General features: G+C 48.0%; 1 protein-coding gene across 1 annotated transcript; it reads right to left on the bottom strand.

The window, feature by feature from the left end:
* Window positions 1-7,542: 7,542 nt before the first annotated feature.
* Window positions 7,543-8,836, bottom strand: gdpgp1 (GDP-D-glucose phosphorylase 1). Its single transcript, XM_063070259.1, has one exon. It carries the CDS (start codon window positions 8,790-8,792, stop codon window positions 7,677-7,679), a length of 1,116 nt encoding a protein of 371 aa, XP_062926329.1. The 5' UTR covers window positions 8,793-8,836; the 3' UTR covers window positions 7,543-7,676.
* Window positions 8,837-16,456: the final 7,620 nt, after the last annotated feature.

Below are 16,456 nucleotides of genomic sequence, written 5' to 3'. Positions count from 1 at the left end.
GGGTGAGGGGTGAATGGGGAAGGGGGAAGGGGGAAGGGTGAAGGGGGAAGGGTGAAGGGGAAGGGGAATGGTGAATGGGGAAGGGTGAAGGGGGAAGGGGGAAGGGTGAAGGGGGAAGGGTGAGGGGGAAGGGTGAAGGGTGAATGGGGAAGGGGGAAGGGTGAATGGGGAAGGGTGAAGGGGAAGTGTGAAGGGGAAGGGGGAAGGGGGAAGGGGGAAGGGTGAAGGGGAAGGGGGAAGGGTGAAGGGTGAATGGGGAAGGGGGAAGGGGGAAGGGTGAATGGGGAAGGGTGAAGGGGGAAGGGTGAAGGGGGAAGGGGGAAGGGGGAAGGGTGAAGGGGAAGGGGGAAGGGTGAAGGGTGAAGGGTGAATGGGGAAGGGGGAAGGGGGAAGGGTGGGCGATGGGGAGCAACTACCGGAAGTTTGAGAAATCGGAGTTCAGGCTGGAGTCTGCCCAGGCAGATTATAAGATATATCAAAGTTGCTGGTGAACGCAGCAGGCCAAGCAGCATCTATAGGAAGAGGCGCAGTCGACGTTTCAGGCCGAGACCCTTCGTCAGGATGTTGGGAGATTATAAGATGTTGCTCCTCCAACCTGCGTGTGGCCTCATCGTGACAGTAGAGGACGCCATGGACCGACATGTCGGAATGGGAATAAGAATGCGAAGTAGAATAAAAAATGGGTAGCCACCGGGAAGTCCCACTTTTTGTGGCGGATGGAGCGAGGTGGCTCGACGAAGCGACCTCCTAATATACTTTCTAATTTTAGGCAGCTCTCAACGGAGAAACGTTCTGACCACTTTCTCGATCTACATACTGTACCTCACAATTCTTTATCATTTCAATCAGATTCTCCCAGAGAGGAAGGTTCGCCAACCCAAAATATTAACTTTCCATATCGCACTGAATTCTGTTTGATGTTTGTTTCAGATTTCCACTATCTACACTTGTTTTTATAATTGTTCCTCCTGTGCTCCAGGGAAAAGGAATCCCAGCTCTCTGTTCCCTCCGGGCAGCGGACACGTTCCCCTCCTCACTACATTCCGGCCCTACCCGAGGATCGGCACCTTGTCTGGTGAAGAGGTTTGTGAGTTCCAGAGATCTGGCGCCTAGCTCCTGGTAGAATCACCCAGGGAGACAGATTCACCCGGGGAGATAGAGTCACTCAGGGAGACAGGGTCACCCGGGGCGAGAGAGTCACCCAGGGAGATAGGGTCACCCGGGGAGAGAGAGTCACCCAGGGAGATAGGGTCACCCGGGGAGAGAGAGTCACCCGGGAGAGATAGAGTCACCCAGGGAGAGAGAGTCACCCAGGGAGATAGGGTCACCCAGGGAGAGAGAGAGTCACCCAGGGAGATAGGGTCACCCAGGGAGATAGAGTCACCCGGGGAGAGAGAGTCACCAGGGAGATAGGGTCACCCAGGGAGAGAGAGTCACCCAGGGAGATAGGGTCACCCAGGGAGATAGGGTCACCCGGGGAGAGAGAGTCACCCGGGGGAGATAGAGTCACCAGGGGGAATGGGGTCACCCGGGGAGAGAGAGTCACCCTGGGAGTTAGGGTCACCCGGGGGTCTGGAGTCACCCGGAGCAGATAGGGTCACTCAGGGAGATAGGGTCACCCGGAGGAGATAGGGTCGCTCAGGGAGATAGGGTCACCCGGGGAGACAGGGTCACTCGGGGAGATAAGGTCACCCGGGGGATGGGGTCACCCACGGAGACAGAGTCAAAGGGGAGGTTCAACGATTCAACGGTGGAGCTGGCGGAAGATGTTGACACAGGAAACCGTCCTCGGTCAACTTGCATTCCATGCCCCTGTCCCTGACCCTGGTCTGTCCGCGACCACGCAGAGCCCTTCTCCATTAAGGGAATGAATGCATCCTCGCATCCCGGTTCTGTCGGTCCCGACCGGGCTGGACAGCCACGAGAGGACCCAGCAATAGACGACCCCTTAGAACATCATACTCGACCCGAGTGTTCCCTGTCCCGCGCAACCACATCCTTCCGATAGTGTGGTGACCAGAACTGCACACAATGCTCCGACTGTGGTCTGATGTTTGAGAAAGTTGTACTATAACTTCCCTGCTGTAGCAGTCTATCCCAGGCTAATGAAGGTAAATATTTCATCTACCCTCAGGGATCCTTGGACTGGCTTTGTACACCAAGTCCCCGTTCTTCCTTAATATAATAAGCACTTTATTGACCCGAGTGAGAAATTCCTTCATTACAGCAGCAACATTTAAAAACACATTTAACAGTGTGCAGACTTAATAATACATTACAGAATAATAATATACACTATAATTTACCAATGTGCAATTATAATGTATGAAGTAATAAAACAGAGACTATTGCACTGTGATGTATGTTCTTGCATTTGGTAGGAAGGATTTTCTGTAACGATCCCTGTGACAGCAGAGCTGAATGAGCCTGTTTGAAAGGTGCTCCACTGCTTATTCAGTCGGTCATGGAGAGGATGTGCCAGATTGTCCATAACAGATAAGTTTGTTTAGTGACCTCCTCTCCACCACTAACTCAGAAGAGTCCGGCTGGTATCCAAGGACGGATCCAGCCTTTTTGATGAGTTGATATTAAATACGCAGGGACCAAAGAGGTTTAACGTGTGCGGCTATTCCCTAAACTGCCAACCCTCATCCTGCCCCCGTGGGAAGGCATTAGGCATTACGAAATATGGTGCATTTTGGCCCAGTTGTGGAGAACCAAAAAAAATTGACTTGACAAGTTCCAGGTAGATTTTCTAACGAGAACACGGTACAGAGAAACAGCGCCACCGGCTGTCGGGAGATGGCATTACATTTAAAATGTACAGTGCGTTGGGGCCTCATTTCACCGTGAAAGGCGCTGCAGAAATCTAAGCCTTTACATAACATGTTGACGAAATATATACACCCCAGCGGTGAAAATTGTCATAGAATAGGCCAGCCATTTGGTCCACGAGGCTGTGCCAATTTATACAGTGTCCTCCTATACATCATCCACACTCCCCCAGTCTTCACATTCTTGTGACTTAAATTTCACCAAACTGTCTGCTTCTGCTGCTCGCTACCTCAGTAATCCATCCTGCACAAAAAAACCTTGCCCCTCACGTCGCCTTTAAATTTCCCTTCCCTAACTTGTTTTTGACATGTGTACCCTGGGGAAAAGATTCTGTCTGCCTACCGTATCTATACCTCTCGTTATTTGAATTATCTCTAGCAGGTCTGTCAGCCCCAGTGCCCAGAGGCAGGGGTTCCCAAACTGTTTTATGCCATGAACCCCTACAATTAACCGAGGGGTCCATGAACCCCAGGTTGTGAACCCTGCTATATGGTTTGTTCATCTTCTCATTACAGCTCTTACCCTTTAATTCAGGCAACACCTGGTAAACCTCAGAATTAGCTTTATCACTGACATGACACTTGCTGTTTTGCTTGACAGTACAGTGAAATACATACAGTAAAAATATATTTTTTGAAAACTAATTCAAAAAGAGAGCGAAATAGTGACGTCGTGTTCATGGCCACGGAAAAATTTAGTTGTTCCTAAAACACAGAGTGTGTGCCTTCACTCTCTCATACCTTCTCCCTGATGGTAATCTTTGGTAGTGTAGTTGTTAACACAATGCTTTTCAGTACAAGTGACCCAGGTTCAATTCCTGCCGCTGCCTGTAAGCAGTTTGTACGTCTACCCTGTGGGTTTCCTCCCACATAAAGACATATCAGTTAATTGATCACTGGAAATTACCTGATGACCAGGGTAGTGTTAGATTAGGGGACTGTTGGGCAGTGTGGCTCCAAACCTCATGTCTCGATATATAAAACTATTTCAGTAAAAATAAAAATCTTTAAAACTTCACTCACCTCAATTCTGAACGGATTCCACAACACAAGAACTCACTTTCAATGACTACAACTCATGTTCTCAATTTTATTTATTTATCATTGTTTTCTGCTTTTGCACAGTGGTTATTTGTCAGTCTTTGCTTATGCGTAGTTTTCATTGATTCTATTGTACTTTATTCTACTGCAAATACCTGCAAGAAAATGAATCTCAGGGTTTTATGGTGACAATGATTAATATACTTTTGATAATAAATATAATTTGAACTTGTTTTGTTGACTCGGTAAGTTTTTATCTTGGAATGACATTACAGTATACCAAGGCCACATCTTTCCCTTGTGAATGTAAATACTGCCAATATTTATTTCCTTTAATACACATTACTGATGGGACTTAGTTGTAATGCATGGCCCCCAGTGACTATACTTCCAAAGTACTGAATTGGCTGGAACGTGTACTGGGAAAGTCAGGGCTCATGCAACAGTAGAGAATGTGAGGTAGCCACTGTCCCCAGGCAGGAAGATCATGCAAAGTTCCCCACGGTCCTGGCTTCAGACAACCATCACAAGAAACAAACCAGTCATTTACTGAATTGCATAACAGTTCAGCTTTTCAAATGTTAAGTTCTGGTCACCTACCTGCAGGAAAGATGTCAAGTTCTGTTCATTTAGAAATTCAAGTATATTGTGTACAGCACATTACAGGAAGGACGTGGAGGCTCTGGAAGAGGTGTCGGCTGGATTAGGGAGTATTAGCTGCAAAGGTTGGACAAACTTTGTTTACTCTGGAACACCAGAAGCTATGGTGAACTGACAGAAGTGGATAAAATAATGAGAAACATAGATAGGGTAGATAGTCAGAACCTCCATATTTGGAGTATTGAGAGATGTTTTGGGCCCCAAATCCAAGGAAGGACGTGATGGTGTTAGAGAGGGTTCAGAGGTGGTTTTTGAAGACAATACTGGGAATAAAATGGTTAACATACAACAATCGTTTGATGGCTCTAGGCCTGTACTCACTGTGGGGGCCAGGGAAAGAGAATCTCATTGAAACCCATCCAATATCGAAAAGCTTGGATAGAATGAGCACGGACAGGATGTTTACAATAGTGGGGAGTCTAGGACCAGAGGGCACAGCATCAGAATAAAGGGATGTCCTTTAGAACAGAGACGATGATACATTTTTTTAGCAATGGGGTGGTGATTCTGCAGATGGAGATCCATGAAGGTCAAGTTATTGGGTATATTTAAAGCAGAGGTTTATAAGTACTGAAGACATCAAAGGTTACAAGGAGAATGAGATTTTGAGGGGAAAAAATAAAACGGCCATGATGAAAGCGACTCAGTGGATTGAATGGCCTAATTCTGCTCCTAAGCCTTATGGTCTTATTCCCAAAGCAGGAACAGTAAGTACTAGAGAATGTAACTTCACGGTGAGAGGAAGAGTGTTTGAATGGCCTAATTCTGCTCCTAAGCCTTACGGTCTTATTCCCAAAGCAGGAACAGTAAGTACTAGAGAAGGTAACTTCACGGTGAGAGGAAGAGTGTTTGAATGGCCTAATTCTGCTCCCATGTCTTAAGGTCTTGTTCCCAAAGTAGGAATGGTAAATACTAACGAGCATAGCTTTACGGTGAGGGGGAGTGTTTGACACAGATGTATGAGGGAAATTTATTTTACACAGAGAAGGGTAGGTACACTGTCAGGTCAGGGGAGGTGGTGGAAGAGGTTAAAACAGAAACACTTAAAAGGCACGTGAATTCACATACAGACACGTAAATGATAGATGATATGTGGAGTTTAAATTGGCATCGAGGTCAGCACAAACACTGTGGGCCAAAGGGCTCTGTTGTATGTATTATTGTATTAATCTGGCGGTGTCATTGACATGAAACGCTAAGTGACTCTCTGCAGATGCTGCCTGACTTGCTGAATACCCGCAGCATTGTCCATATTTCTTTCAGGTTTCCAGCATCCGCAGCTCTTAAATTGTCAAACACAGTCCTCATACAGATTGTTAGAAACAGTCTTCATTTGTAGGTACCTGGTTCCCTAGCTGATATACCAGCTTTGAACAATTGGGTGTAAAAAAACTGAAGGTGTCCAAAGTCTAAAACAAAAATCAGAAAATTCCAAAAATGCTCAGCTCAGACTTCATCCTTGCAACAAAAAAAAAGCCTTCCCACCGGAAGCACAGCCGGTTTCTCTTACCACAGAAGCAGCCTGACCCGTTGAGTATTTCTAGGTTGTCTATTTGCAAACAAAGGCATGCAGCAGCCAACAGGAGGTGAATTTCCTCCAACAGAGTTGCTTCCATGTTACCATATCATTCAAGTATTTCCGTGGGTAGCCTCAACATCAACGCAATGTCAAACTCACGAGATCTCGGAAAACGCAGGCGGCCGGAGGTTTCTGGTCCGACACTGAGCCAGCCTGCTCCACAGAGGCCCAAAGGTAACCTGCTGGACTGGAACCTCAGGGTGCTCCCGTCAATTCCAGCATCAGCTCACCAACTCTTAGTTCCTAGAGCAGTTCAAACTGAGGCACCCAGAGCCACGTTAAGGCCCCGAGTTCAAGCTCAAAGGTTGATTGATATAAATAACTTATTTACACATCTCCACACAGGATGGTCCAGCCTGTGTGTTTGTCCCTGGAGGTAATGTTTCCTGTCTCTCTACTGAGCTTCAGCTGTCCCGATGTTGATATTATTTCCAATTTACAGCCAGTGAAATATTTTCATCGGGAAATTCCCGATTGTCAGCAGTGACCCAGGTCCAGGCAGCTTCATTCCAAGATCGGCAGTGGACAGGAGGTAGAGGGGCAGCCAGTGCTTTTCTCCCAAGGAAGCAGTAGCCAATACCAGAGCACATCCTTTTGTGAGAGGAGGAAAGGTCAAAGTTTTCTTTTTAAAACACGCATAAAGTGGGAGGCGTGTGGAATGATGAGGTGGGGGTGGGGGTAATATATTAGGGAAATTTAAGGAACTGTTAGGTAGGCACATGGATGAAAGCAAAATGGAGGACCATGGGAGGGAAGGGTTAAGTTAATTGTGCAGGGGGTTAAAACGTCAGCACAACATGCACTGTTCTACGTTCTATTCCAGCAGCGGGAGAGCAGGCATGCCAACCACCCTGGAAACACAGGAGATGGCTGATAGTGGAAATATGGAGCAAAGAGCAGGAGGAACTCAGTTGGTCAGTCAGCATCTGTGGAAGGAAATGAACAAGAGAGTCCAGACAAAGGGTCTCGACCTGAAACATTGACTACCCATTTCCCTCCATAGATACTACCTGATCTGCTGAATTTCTCCAGCAACCTTGCAAGTCACAAGCACCACTCTGACTGTCTGGGGTAGGTGAGACTAGCAGGGGAAGAGTTTTTCCTGAGGAATGTGGGGGTGGTGATAGGAAAGTGGATAGATTCATCGGTGACTTTAGAGATACAGCATGGATTGGGCACTTCTAGCCTTTCAAGCAGTGCATCAACCCACCGATTTAACCCTAGCCTAATCACGGGACAATTTACAATGACCAATTAAACTACGACTTTGAACTGTGGGAAGAAACCAGGGCCCGCAGAGGAAACCCACATGCACACGGATAGAACAAGACATATAAACGCCTTACAGAGGACGCCAGGACTGAACTCCAAAGTCCCGAAGTGTAATAACGCCACGCTAACCGCCCCATGCCGTACCGTGGCGTAGGACAGGATTAGACGGGCCGAGTGGCCTCGTTCTGTTCCCCTTTTGCTGGGAGGCAGAGGGGCCGTGGCCGGGGGTACCGGGAGGGGTGAGGGGTGACAGGAATACGGGAAGCAGACGCACTGGGTGCACTGTGGGTTCAGGGCAGCGGCAGCGCCGCTATCTCGGCGCACAGCCGTGAGAAGTGCTCGGCGGGCAGCTGCTCCTCGCCGATGGCCCGCAGCACCGACTCCTCGGTCAGGCTCTCGAAGTGCCGGGCCGTCTTGACGGGCAGGAAGCCGGCCAGCTCGCAGACGGCCACGTTGAAGGCCGACTCGTCCTTGGCACCGAAGCAGGGAGTGCGCGGCCACACGATGAGCCGCACGCCGTCCCGGCTCTCGGGCCCCGGCCCCGGCCCCAGCGGGCAGCCGCGGCTCACCAGCAGGTTGTGGGCGAGCGAGCGGCGCAGCAGCAGGTCGCTGACGGCCAGCAGCGTGTCGGCCACCTCGGCGCGGTCGCGGGCTCGGCCGTCCGAGTAGAGCGCCAGGCCCCGGGTGTAGTGGCCGCAGAGCCGGTGGAGCCGGGCCCCGACGCCGGCCTCGCCCAGCGGCTCGGTGGGCACGGACTCCACCTGCAGCCGGTGCGGCAGGTAGAAGCCGTGCAGGTGCAGGTGGTTGACGGAGGCGAAGGCGCCCAGGCTGTTGAAGCCGACCCGGAAGGCGGGCTCGGAGCTCAGGAAGACCAGCTCGAGGGCCCGGAGCACCGCGGCTCGAGTCAGGGCCTGCGGCAGCGGCAGCTCGGGCTCGGGCAGCAGCAGGACGTGGCCGTAGGCCAGGGGGCTGACGTTGATTATCAACAGGGCCTCGGCATCGCCGCCCGCCTCGGGGCTCCGGCTCGGGCGCAGGCGGAAGAGGAGCTCCCGGCGTGGGACGCGGCTGAAGTTGAAGCGCTGCGGGTCGAAGGGCTGCCGCACGCTGAGGATCTCCTGAGGCTTGCGGCGCTCGGTGGCCCGCCGGACGTTGAGCTGCGCCAGCAGGCGGCACCTCCCCGGCAGCTCCCGCACCGGCAGCTCGGGCTCCCACAGCCGGTAACGGAAGCAGCCGGCTCGCATCCTCCGCTCCCAGGCCAAGCGCAGCGCCTCGTCGAAGCGGGAGTCGGGCCGCGCTCCATCCCAGCGGATGCCGCTCCGCAACAGGTCTCGCTCCGTGTAGACGAAGTCGGGCTCCGGCTCCGGCTCCGGCTCAGGCCTCGGTCTTTCCTGCTCTTGCTCTCCCATCAGAACGGCTCCCGGACCGGGCTCACAGCCTGCCGCCAGCCCGCGACGTCATCGCCACGTCTCCTGTTTCCATGGTTTCCAGGTCGCCCAGGACAGCGCCTGCGCACTCTCCCAGCGGGAATTCAAACCATTCCAGTCCCTGTTGGGGGTTATGTGGGGCAGAAACGGACCTTCGGCCCTCCATGTGTGTGCCAGCCCTCTACACCTGCTTTGAAATGTCTGTCTGACTGTCCCTGAAACGCAGTGACTATCTTTCATTTACTCCGTGGAAAATAAACTTCCCCTTCAGATCCCTCTTAAAACTCCTTCTCACCTTAAACTTATGCCCCCTGTTATTGCTATCCTCACCCTTCTTCTCTCTTATTTTACAAACCTCTGTTAGCTCTCCCTCCTCAGCCCCTCTGCTACAAGGAAAACAACTGTAACCTAGTCGGGCTCTTCTCGGAGCTGAAAAACTCCATCCCACACTCTCTCTAGCGCAGGGGTTCCCAAACTGTTCTTGTGCCATGGACCAATACCATCAAGCTGCCCAGGTTGGGCTCTCCCTCAGTATTGAACAGAACATGGTGTCAGAAATGGTGATCCTCAAACTGGTGCTGTAGACCAAATGCTCTTTATCGGTTACAGCTCAGCATTTAATACCTTCATCCCCTCAAAACTAATTAACAAGCTCCAAGACCTTGGCCTCAATACCTCCTTGTGCCATGGGATCCTCAATTTTCCTATTTGCAGACCCCAGTCAGTTTGGATGGGCAAAAACACTTCCTTCTCGGAGGCCATCAGTACAGGTGCACCCCAGGGCTGTGTGCTTACTCCCCAACTTTTCTCACTTTACACTTATGGCTGTGGCTAAGCACTGCTCCAAAGTCATATTCAAGTTTGGTGACGACAACATTGTTGTGGGCTGAAACAAAGGTGGAGATGAATCATCATACAGGTGGGAGATTGAAAATTTGTCTGAGTGGTGTCCTAACAACAACTTCTCACTCAGTGTCAGCAAGACCAAGGAACTGATTGTAGACTTCAGCAGAAGGAAACCAGACGCCCATCAGCCTGTACTCACTGGGGGATCAGAGATGGAGAGGGTCAGTAACTTTACATCCTGGGTGTTACTATTTCAGGGAATCTGTCCTGGACCCGACATGTGAGGGCAATGGTGAAGAAGGCACGGCATCACCTATACCCCTCGAGAGTCTGCGGAGATTTGACGTGACATCAAATACTTTGACAAACTTTTATAGATGTGTATTGACTGGCTGCATCACAGCCTGGTGTGGAAACACCAATGCCTTTGAATGGAAAATCCTACAAAAGGTAGTGGATTCGGCCCAGTACATCATAGGTAAGGCCCTCACATGAAACACCGTTGTAGTAAAGCAGCAGATTTAGAGATCCCCATCACCCAGGTCGTGCTGTTTTCTCACTGCTGCCATCAGGTAGTAGGTACAGCAGCCTTATAACTCGCACCACCAGGTTCAAGCACAGTTACCATCCAACAACATCAATCTCTTGAACAAAAGGGAATAGCTACACTCAATTGCCCATCCACTGAGTTGTTCCCATAACCAATGATCTCACTTTAAGGACTCTTTATCCTGTTACCTCATAGTCTCATTATTTATTGCTATTTATCAATATTTGTACAATATTTGTATTTACACATTTTGTTGTCTTCTGCGCTCTGGTTGATCTGTTGTTACTATTCTATAGATTTGCTGAGTATGCCCACAGGAAAATGAATTTCAGGGTTGTGTATGGTGACATGTATGTACTGTGACAATAAAATTAACTTTTCATTACTTTTTGAATGATCATTGGTGCCAGATGGGGTGGTTTGAATCTCAGAAAGTGCTGATTGCCTGGGATTTTCATGCACAACTGTCTCTAGAGTTTACAGAGAATGATGCAAAAAATAAAAACATCCAATGAGTGACAGTTCTGTGGGTGCAGGAGGGAGTTAATGAAGTGGCCACTGAGTGTACAATCTCTCTAAGTGATGCACACACACAGAGGCACAACCACAACCACACATAATCTTACCCATAACCTATTGATTGGTGTGTGGGTGTTGTTCCTGTTCCCAAACCAGATGGCACGGTGAGGATCTGTGTTGATCTAACAAAAGTGAATAATCCAGTGAGTTGGGAGAAGTTTATTCTGCCCCCTGTTGAGCACATATTGGGTATGCTGGGTGCAGCAAAGTTCTTCTCCAAACTAGATGCGAACTCAGGGTTCTGGCAGAACCATTTAGCTCCTGAGTCACAGAAGTTCACAATCTTCATAACACCATATGGAAGCCATCTCTGCCTTGGAGAATTGAAAGTGCAGATTGTTATTAATGATTATGATATAGTTGGGATCACAGAGACATGGCTCCAGGGTGACCAAGGATGGGAGCTCAACGTTCAGGGATATTCAATATTCAAGAGGGATAGACATGAAAGAAAAGGAGGTGGGGTGGCGTTGCTGGTTAAAGATGAGATTAACGCAATAGAAAGGAAGGACGTAAGCCGGGAAGATGTGGAATCGATATGGGTAGAGCTGCGTAACACCAAGGGGCAGAAAACGCTGGTGGGAGTTGTGTACAGGCCACCTAACAGTAGTAGTGAGGTCGGAAATGGTATTAAACAGGAAATTAGAAATGTGTGCAATAAAGGAACAGCAGTTATAATGGGTGACTTCAATCTACATGTAGATTGGGTGAACCAAATTGGTAAAGGTGCTGAGGAAGAGGATTTCTTGGAACGTACGCGGGATGGTTTTTTGAACCAACATGTCTAGGAACCAACTAGAGAGCAGGCTATTCTGGACTGGGTTTTGAGCAATGAGGAAGGGTTAATTAGCAATCTTGTCGTGAGAGGCCCCTTGGGTAAGAGTGACCATAATATGGTGGAATTCTTCATTAAGATGGAGAGTGACATAGTTAATTCAGAAACAAAGGTTCTGAACTTAAAGAGGGGTAACTTTGAAGGTATGAGACGTGAATTAGCTAAGATAGACTGGCAAATGACACTTAAAGGATTGACGGTGGATATGCAATGGCAAGCATTTAAGGATTGCATGGATGAACTACAACAATTGTTCATCCCAGTTTGGCAAAAGAATAAGTCAAGGAAGGTAGTGCACCCGTGGCTGACAAGAGAAATTAGGGATAGTATCAATTCCAAAGAAGAAGCGTACAAATTAGCCAGAAAAAGTGGCTCACCTGAGGACTGGGAGAAATTCAGAGTTCAGCAGAGGAGGACAAAGGGCTTAATTAGGAAGGGGAAAAAAGATTATGAGAGAAAACTGGCAGGGAACATAAAAACTGACTGTAAAAGCTTTTATAGATATGTAAAAAGGAAAAGACTGGTAAAGACAAATGTAGGTCCCCTACAGACAGAAACAGGTGAATTGATTATGGGGAGCAAGGACATGACAGACCAATTGAATAATTACTTTAGTTCTGTCTTCACTAACGAGGACATAAATAATCTTCCAGAAATAGTAGGGGACAGAGGGTCCAGTGAGATGGAGGAACTGAGTGAAATACATGTTAGTAGGGAAGTGGTGTTAGGTAAATTGAAGGGATTAAAGGCAGATAAATCCCCAGGGCCAGATGGTCTGCATCCCAGAGTGCTTAAGGAAGTAGCCCAAGAAATAGTGGATGCATTAGTGATAATTTTTCAAAACTCGTTAGATTCTGGACTAGTTCCTGAGGATTGGAGGGTGGCTAATGTAACCCCACTTTTTAAAAAAGGAGGGAGAGAGAAACCAGGGAATTATAGACCGGTTAGCCTAACGTCGGTGGTGGGGAAACTGCTGGAGTCAGTTATCAAAGATGTGATAACAGCACATTTGGAAAGCGGTGAAGTCATTGGACAAAGTCAGCATGGATTTGTGAAAGGAAAATCATGTCTGACGAATCTCATAGAATTTTTTGAGGATGTAACTAGTAGAGTGGATAGGGGAGAACCAGTGGATGTGGTATATTTGGATTTTCAAAAGGCTTTTGACAAGGTCCCACACAGGAGATTAGTGTGCAAACTTAAAGCACACGGTATTGGGGGTAAGGTATTGATGTGGATGGAGAATTGGTTAGCAGACAGGAAGCAAAGAGTGGGAATAAACGGGACCTTTTCAGAATGGCAGGCGGTGATTAGTGGGGTACCACAAGGCTCAGTGCTGGGACCCCAGTTGTTTACAATATATATTAATGACTTGGGTGAGGGAATTAAATGCAGCATCTCCAAGTTTGCGGATGACATGAAGCTGGGCGGCAGTGTTAGCAGTGAGGAGGATGCTAAGAGGATGCAGGGTGACTTGGATAGGTTGAGTGAGTGGGCAAATTCATGGCAGATGCAATTTAATGTGGATAAATGTGAAGTTATCCACTTTGGTGGCAAAAATAGGAAAACAGATTATTATCTGAATGGTGGCCGATTAGGAAAAGGGGAGGTGCAACAAGACCTGGGTGTCATTATACACCAGTCATTGAAAGTGGGCATGCAGGTACAGCAGGCGGTGAAAAAGGCAAATGGTATGCTGGCATTTATAGTGAGAGGATTCGAGTACAGGAGCAGGGAGGTACTTCTGCAGTTGTACAAGGCCTTGGTGAGACCACACCTGGAGTATTGTGTGCAGTTTTGGTCCCCTAATCTGAGGAAAGACATCCTTGCCATAGGGGGAGTACAAAGAAGGTTCACCAGATTGATTCCTGGGATGGCAGGACTTTCATATGAAGAAAGACTGGATGAACTAGGCTTGTACTCGTTGGAATTTAGAAGATTGAGGGGGGATCTGATTGAAACGTATAAAATCCTAAAGGGATTGGACAGGCTAGATGCAGGAAGATTGTTCCCGATGTTGGGGAGTTCCAGAACGAAGGGTCACAGTTTGAGGATAAAGGGGAAGCCTTTTAGGACCAAGATTAGGAAAAACTTCTTCACACAGAGAGTGGTGAATCTGTGGAATTCTCTGCCACAGGAAACAGTTGAGGCCAGTTTATTGGCTATATTTAAGAGGGAGTTAGATATGGCCCTTGTGGCTACGGGGGTCAGGGGGTATGGAGGGAAGGCTGGTGCAGGGTTCTGAGTTGGATGATCAGCCATGATCATAATAAATGGCGGTGCAGGCTCGAAGGGCCGAATGGCCTACTCCTGCACCTATTTTCTATGTTTCTATGTTTCAAGAGACTTCTTTATGGCATATCATCGGACCCTGAACTCTTTCAGGTGAGGATGATCAAATTTTGGAGGGAATGGTCTGCCACATGGACGATATACTCATCTTTGGAGGCTCAAGTGAAGAACATGACGAAAGAGTGGAAGCTGCCTTGGAGAAACGGAAACAAGCTGGAATCTCCCTGAACAAAAAGAAATGTGAATTTGCAAAGCTGGAGGTGAAGTTCTCAGGTCACAAACCATCCTCAGAGGGAGTACAACCAGATTCAGACAAACTGGCAGGAGTTTGAAACATGGAACAACCTATGAATGTATCAGAGATCCCAGTTTCCTTGGCAGAGTAAACCAGCTGGCAAAGTTCATTCCAGATTTGGCAGAGAAAACAAAGCCACTACGTTACCTTCTCTTAGATCTGAGATGCACCACAGAAGTCATTCTCATCACTTAAACCAGAGCTTATCTCTCCGCCAACATTGGCGTTCTTTGATCTGAAGTAAGCAACCAAGGTCTCAGCTGACAAATTGGCAGGAGTTTGGGAGTGCTCATGCAAGACTACAGTGGTGTATGGAAACCAGTAGCATATGAATCAAGACCACTGAGCCCTACTGAACAGTGTTACATCCAAATCGAGAAGGAGACACTGGGGGCTTGTGAGAACTTCAGCTGCTACTTGATAGGTGATAATTTCCCATTTGAAACAGACCACAAACTACTTGTCAGCCTCCTCTGCTCAAAATACTTGGATGACTTACCTCCACATCTGCAAAGATTCAGAATGAGGTTTATGCAATTCTGTTATGACATTGAACATGTCCCTGGCAAATCTTTCCCAACACCAGACACTGTCGAGGATGCCATGCAAAAGTCAGTGGATGGAAGTTGACTCTGCCCTCATGGAAGACACCAACATCTACTTAGCTCAAGTATGTGAAAGCTTTTCTGCATCACAGAGCAAACTGGATGAAATTCATGCTGAGCTGAAAAAGGACCAAATCTGCAGCAAGGTCATGAAATACTGAGAGAATGGATGGCCAGCTGTTCCAAAAGGAGCCCGTGAATCAGACCTTACTGGCTCGAAAGAGACACGCTCATCATACTTGATGGTTTGCTGCTAAAGGGCTCCAGACTCGTCATTCCAGCTTCTATGCACAGCTAACGTCATCAGTCAAATCCACCAAGGATATCAAGGCATTGAAAAATGTTGTCTAAGAGCAAGACAATCCATGTGGTGGCTGGTCTGAGCTCACAGCTGGGAGATTGTGTAAAACAATGTGAAGCATGCAGAAAACTGCACAAAATTCATGCTGAATTCCCACAGAATTCACAGACTTTCATGGAAAATTGCAGGAACAGACATTTTCGAGCTGAAAAGAGACAAATATCTTCTCACTGTGGATTACAATTCATGGAATGTTGATGTGTCCAAGCTGTCCTCTACAATGTTAGCAGGAGTTATACAGCACCTGAAAGCCGTATTTGTTCACCATGGAATACCAGAGACACTTGTGTCAGACAACGGTCCACTGTTCAGCTGCTCAAAATTCGAAGCCTGTGCTAAGGACGATGAGTTCAAACTCCAGACAAGCAGTCCACAGTACCCTCAGGCAGGTGGAGAAGCAGAAAGAAGGGTGCAGACTGTTAGAAGTCTCCTACTGAAGGCAGAAGACTCCTACAAAACACTGCCAGCTCAATGCTCTGCACCTCTTGTGAAATGTTACAGTCCATCAGAGCTGGTGGCGGGCTGGAGACTGAGCACAAGCCTGCCCTTTCTTCCTCCCCTTCCCCAACCTCACTCACCAGACTTAGACAAAGTGGGAAAATCTGAGACACAGCATGAGAAAACAAAGGGCATGCACGATCTCAGACACTGAGCAAAGTCTTTGTTGCCGCTCGGGAGTGGCGAAGCTGTCTGGGTTTCAGACCAATCCATCAAAGGAACAACAGTCCAGCAGCATGATCGTTTGTGTCAGAACATCACAAGGTGAAATCAGGTGGAACACGCGTGCGCTTGTGTGCCTTCAAAGTCCACGAAAGGTAAAGGAAGAACTAGAGTGACCAGCACCACGTACCTGAGGTGGACACACCTGTTCCAGGTTCCCCATCCACTCCAACATGTCCAGAAACCTACACCTGATATGCTCATTTACCTGTCCCACCACAGACATATACTCCATAGCCTAATAGCTTAGGGCAAGTGACTAAAGAGGCAGAATAATCCTCTCTCTTTGCCCGAGTGTTCAGGCAGTCCACCCTGACCTCCATTAGATTTTTTAAAAAGAGTTCTAATGTTGAAAACGTTCCTGAAACTGAGATTATTCTTTAAAAGATGGTGAAAAAGGAGGATAACAAAGACAGCGATGGTTATAATGCTGGCAATTCTTTTTAGTTTCTGTAAGGAACATAATCAGAATCAGGTTTATTATCACCGGCATGTGACGTGAAATTTGTTAAGTTCCGTGCTCTGGTTAAAGTGAACTGAATCGCTCAATTTAAGTGACTGTA

This window comes from Mobula hypostoma, chromosome 18 (assembly GCF_963921235.1).
Source record: "Mobula hypostoma chromosome 18, sMobHyp1.1, whole genome shotgun sequence".
Classification (NCBI taxonomy): Eukaryota; Metazoa; Chordata; class Chondrichthyes; order Myliobatiformes; family Myliobatidae; genus Mobula; species Mobula hypostoma.
The sequence above is the reverse complement of the archived record's forward strand: the minus strand, read 5'-3'. Positions and strand labels throughout refer to the sequence as shown.

Coding starts and splice junctions, on each gene's coding strand:
- gdpgp1 (XM_063070259.1), bottom strand. CDS start 8,792: ATGGGAGAGCAAGAGCAGGAAAGACCGAGGCCTGAGCCGGAGCCGGAG.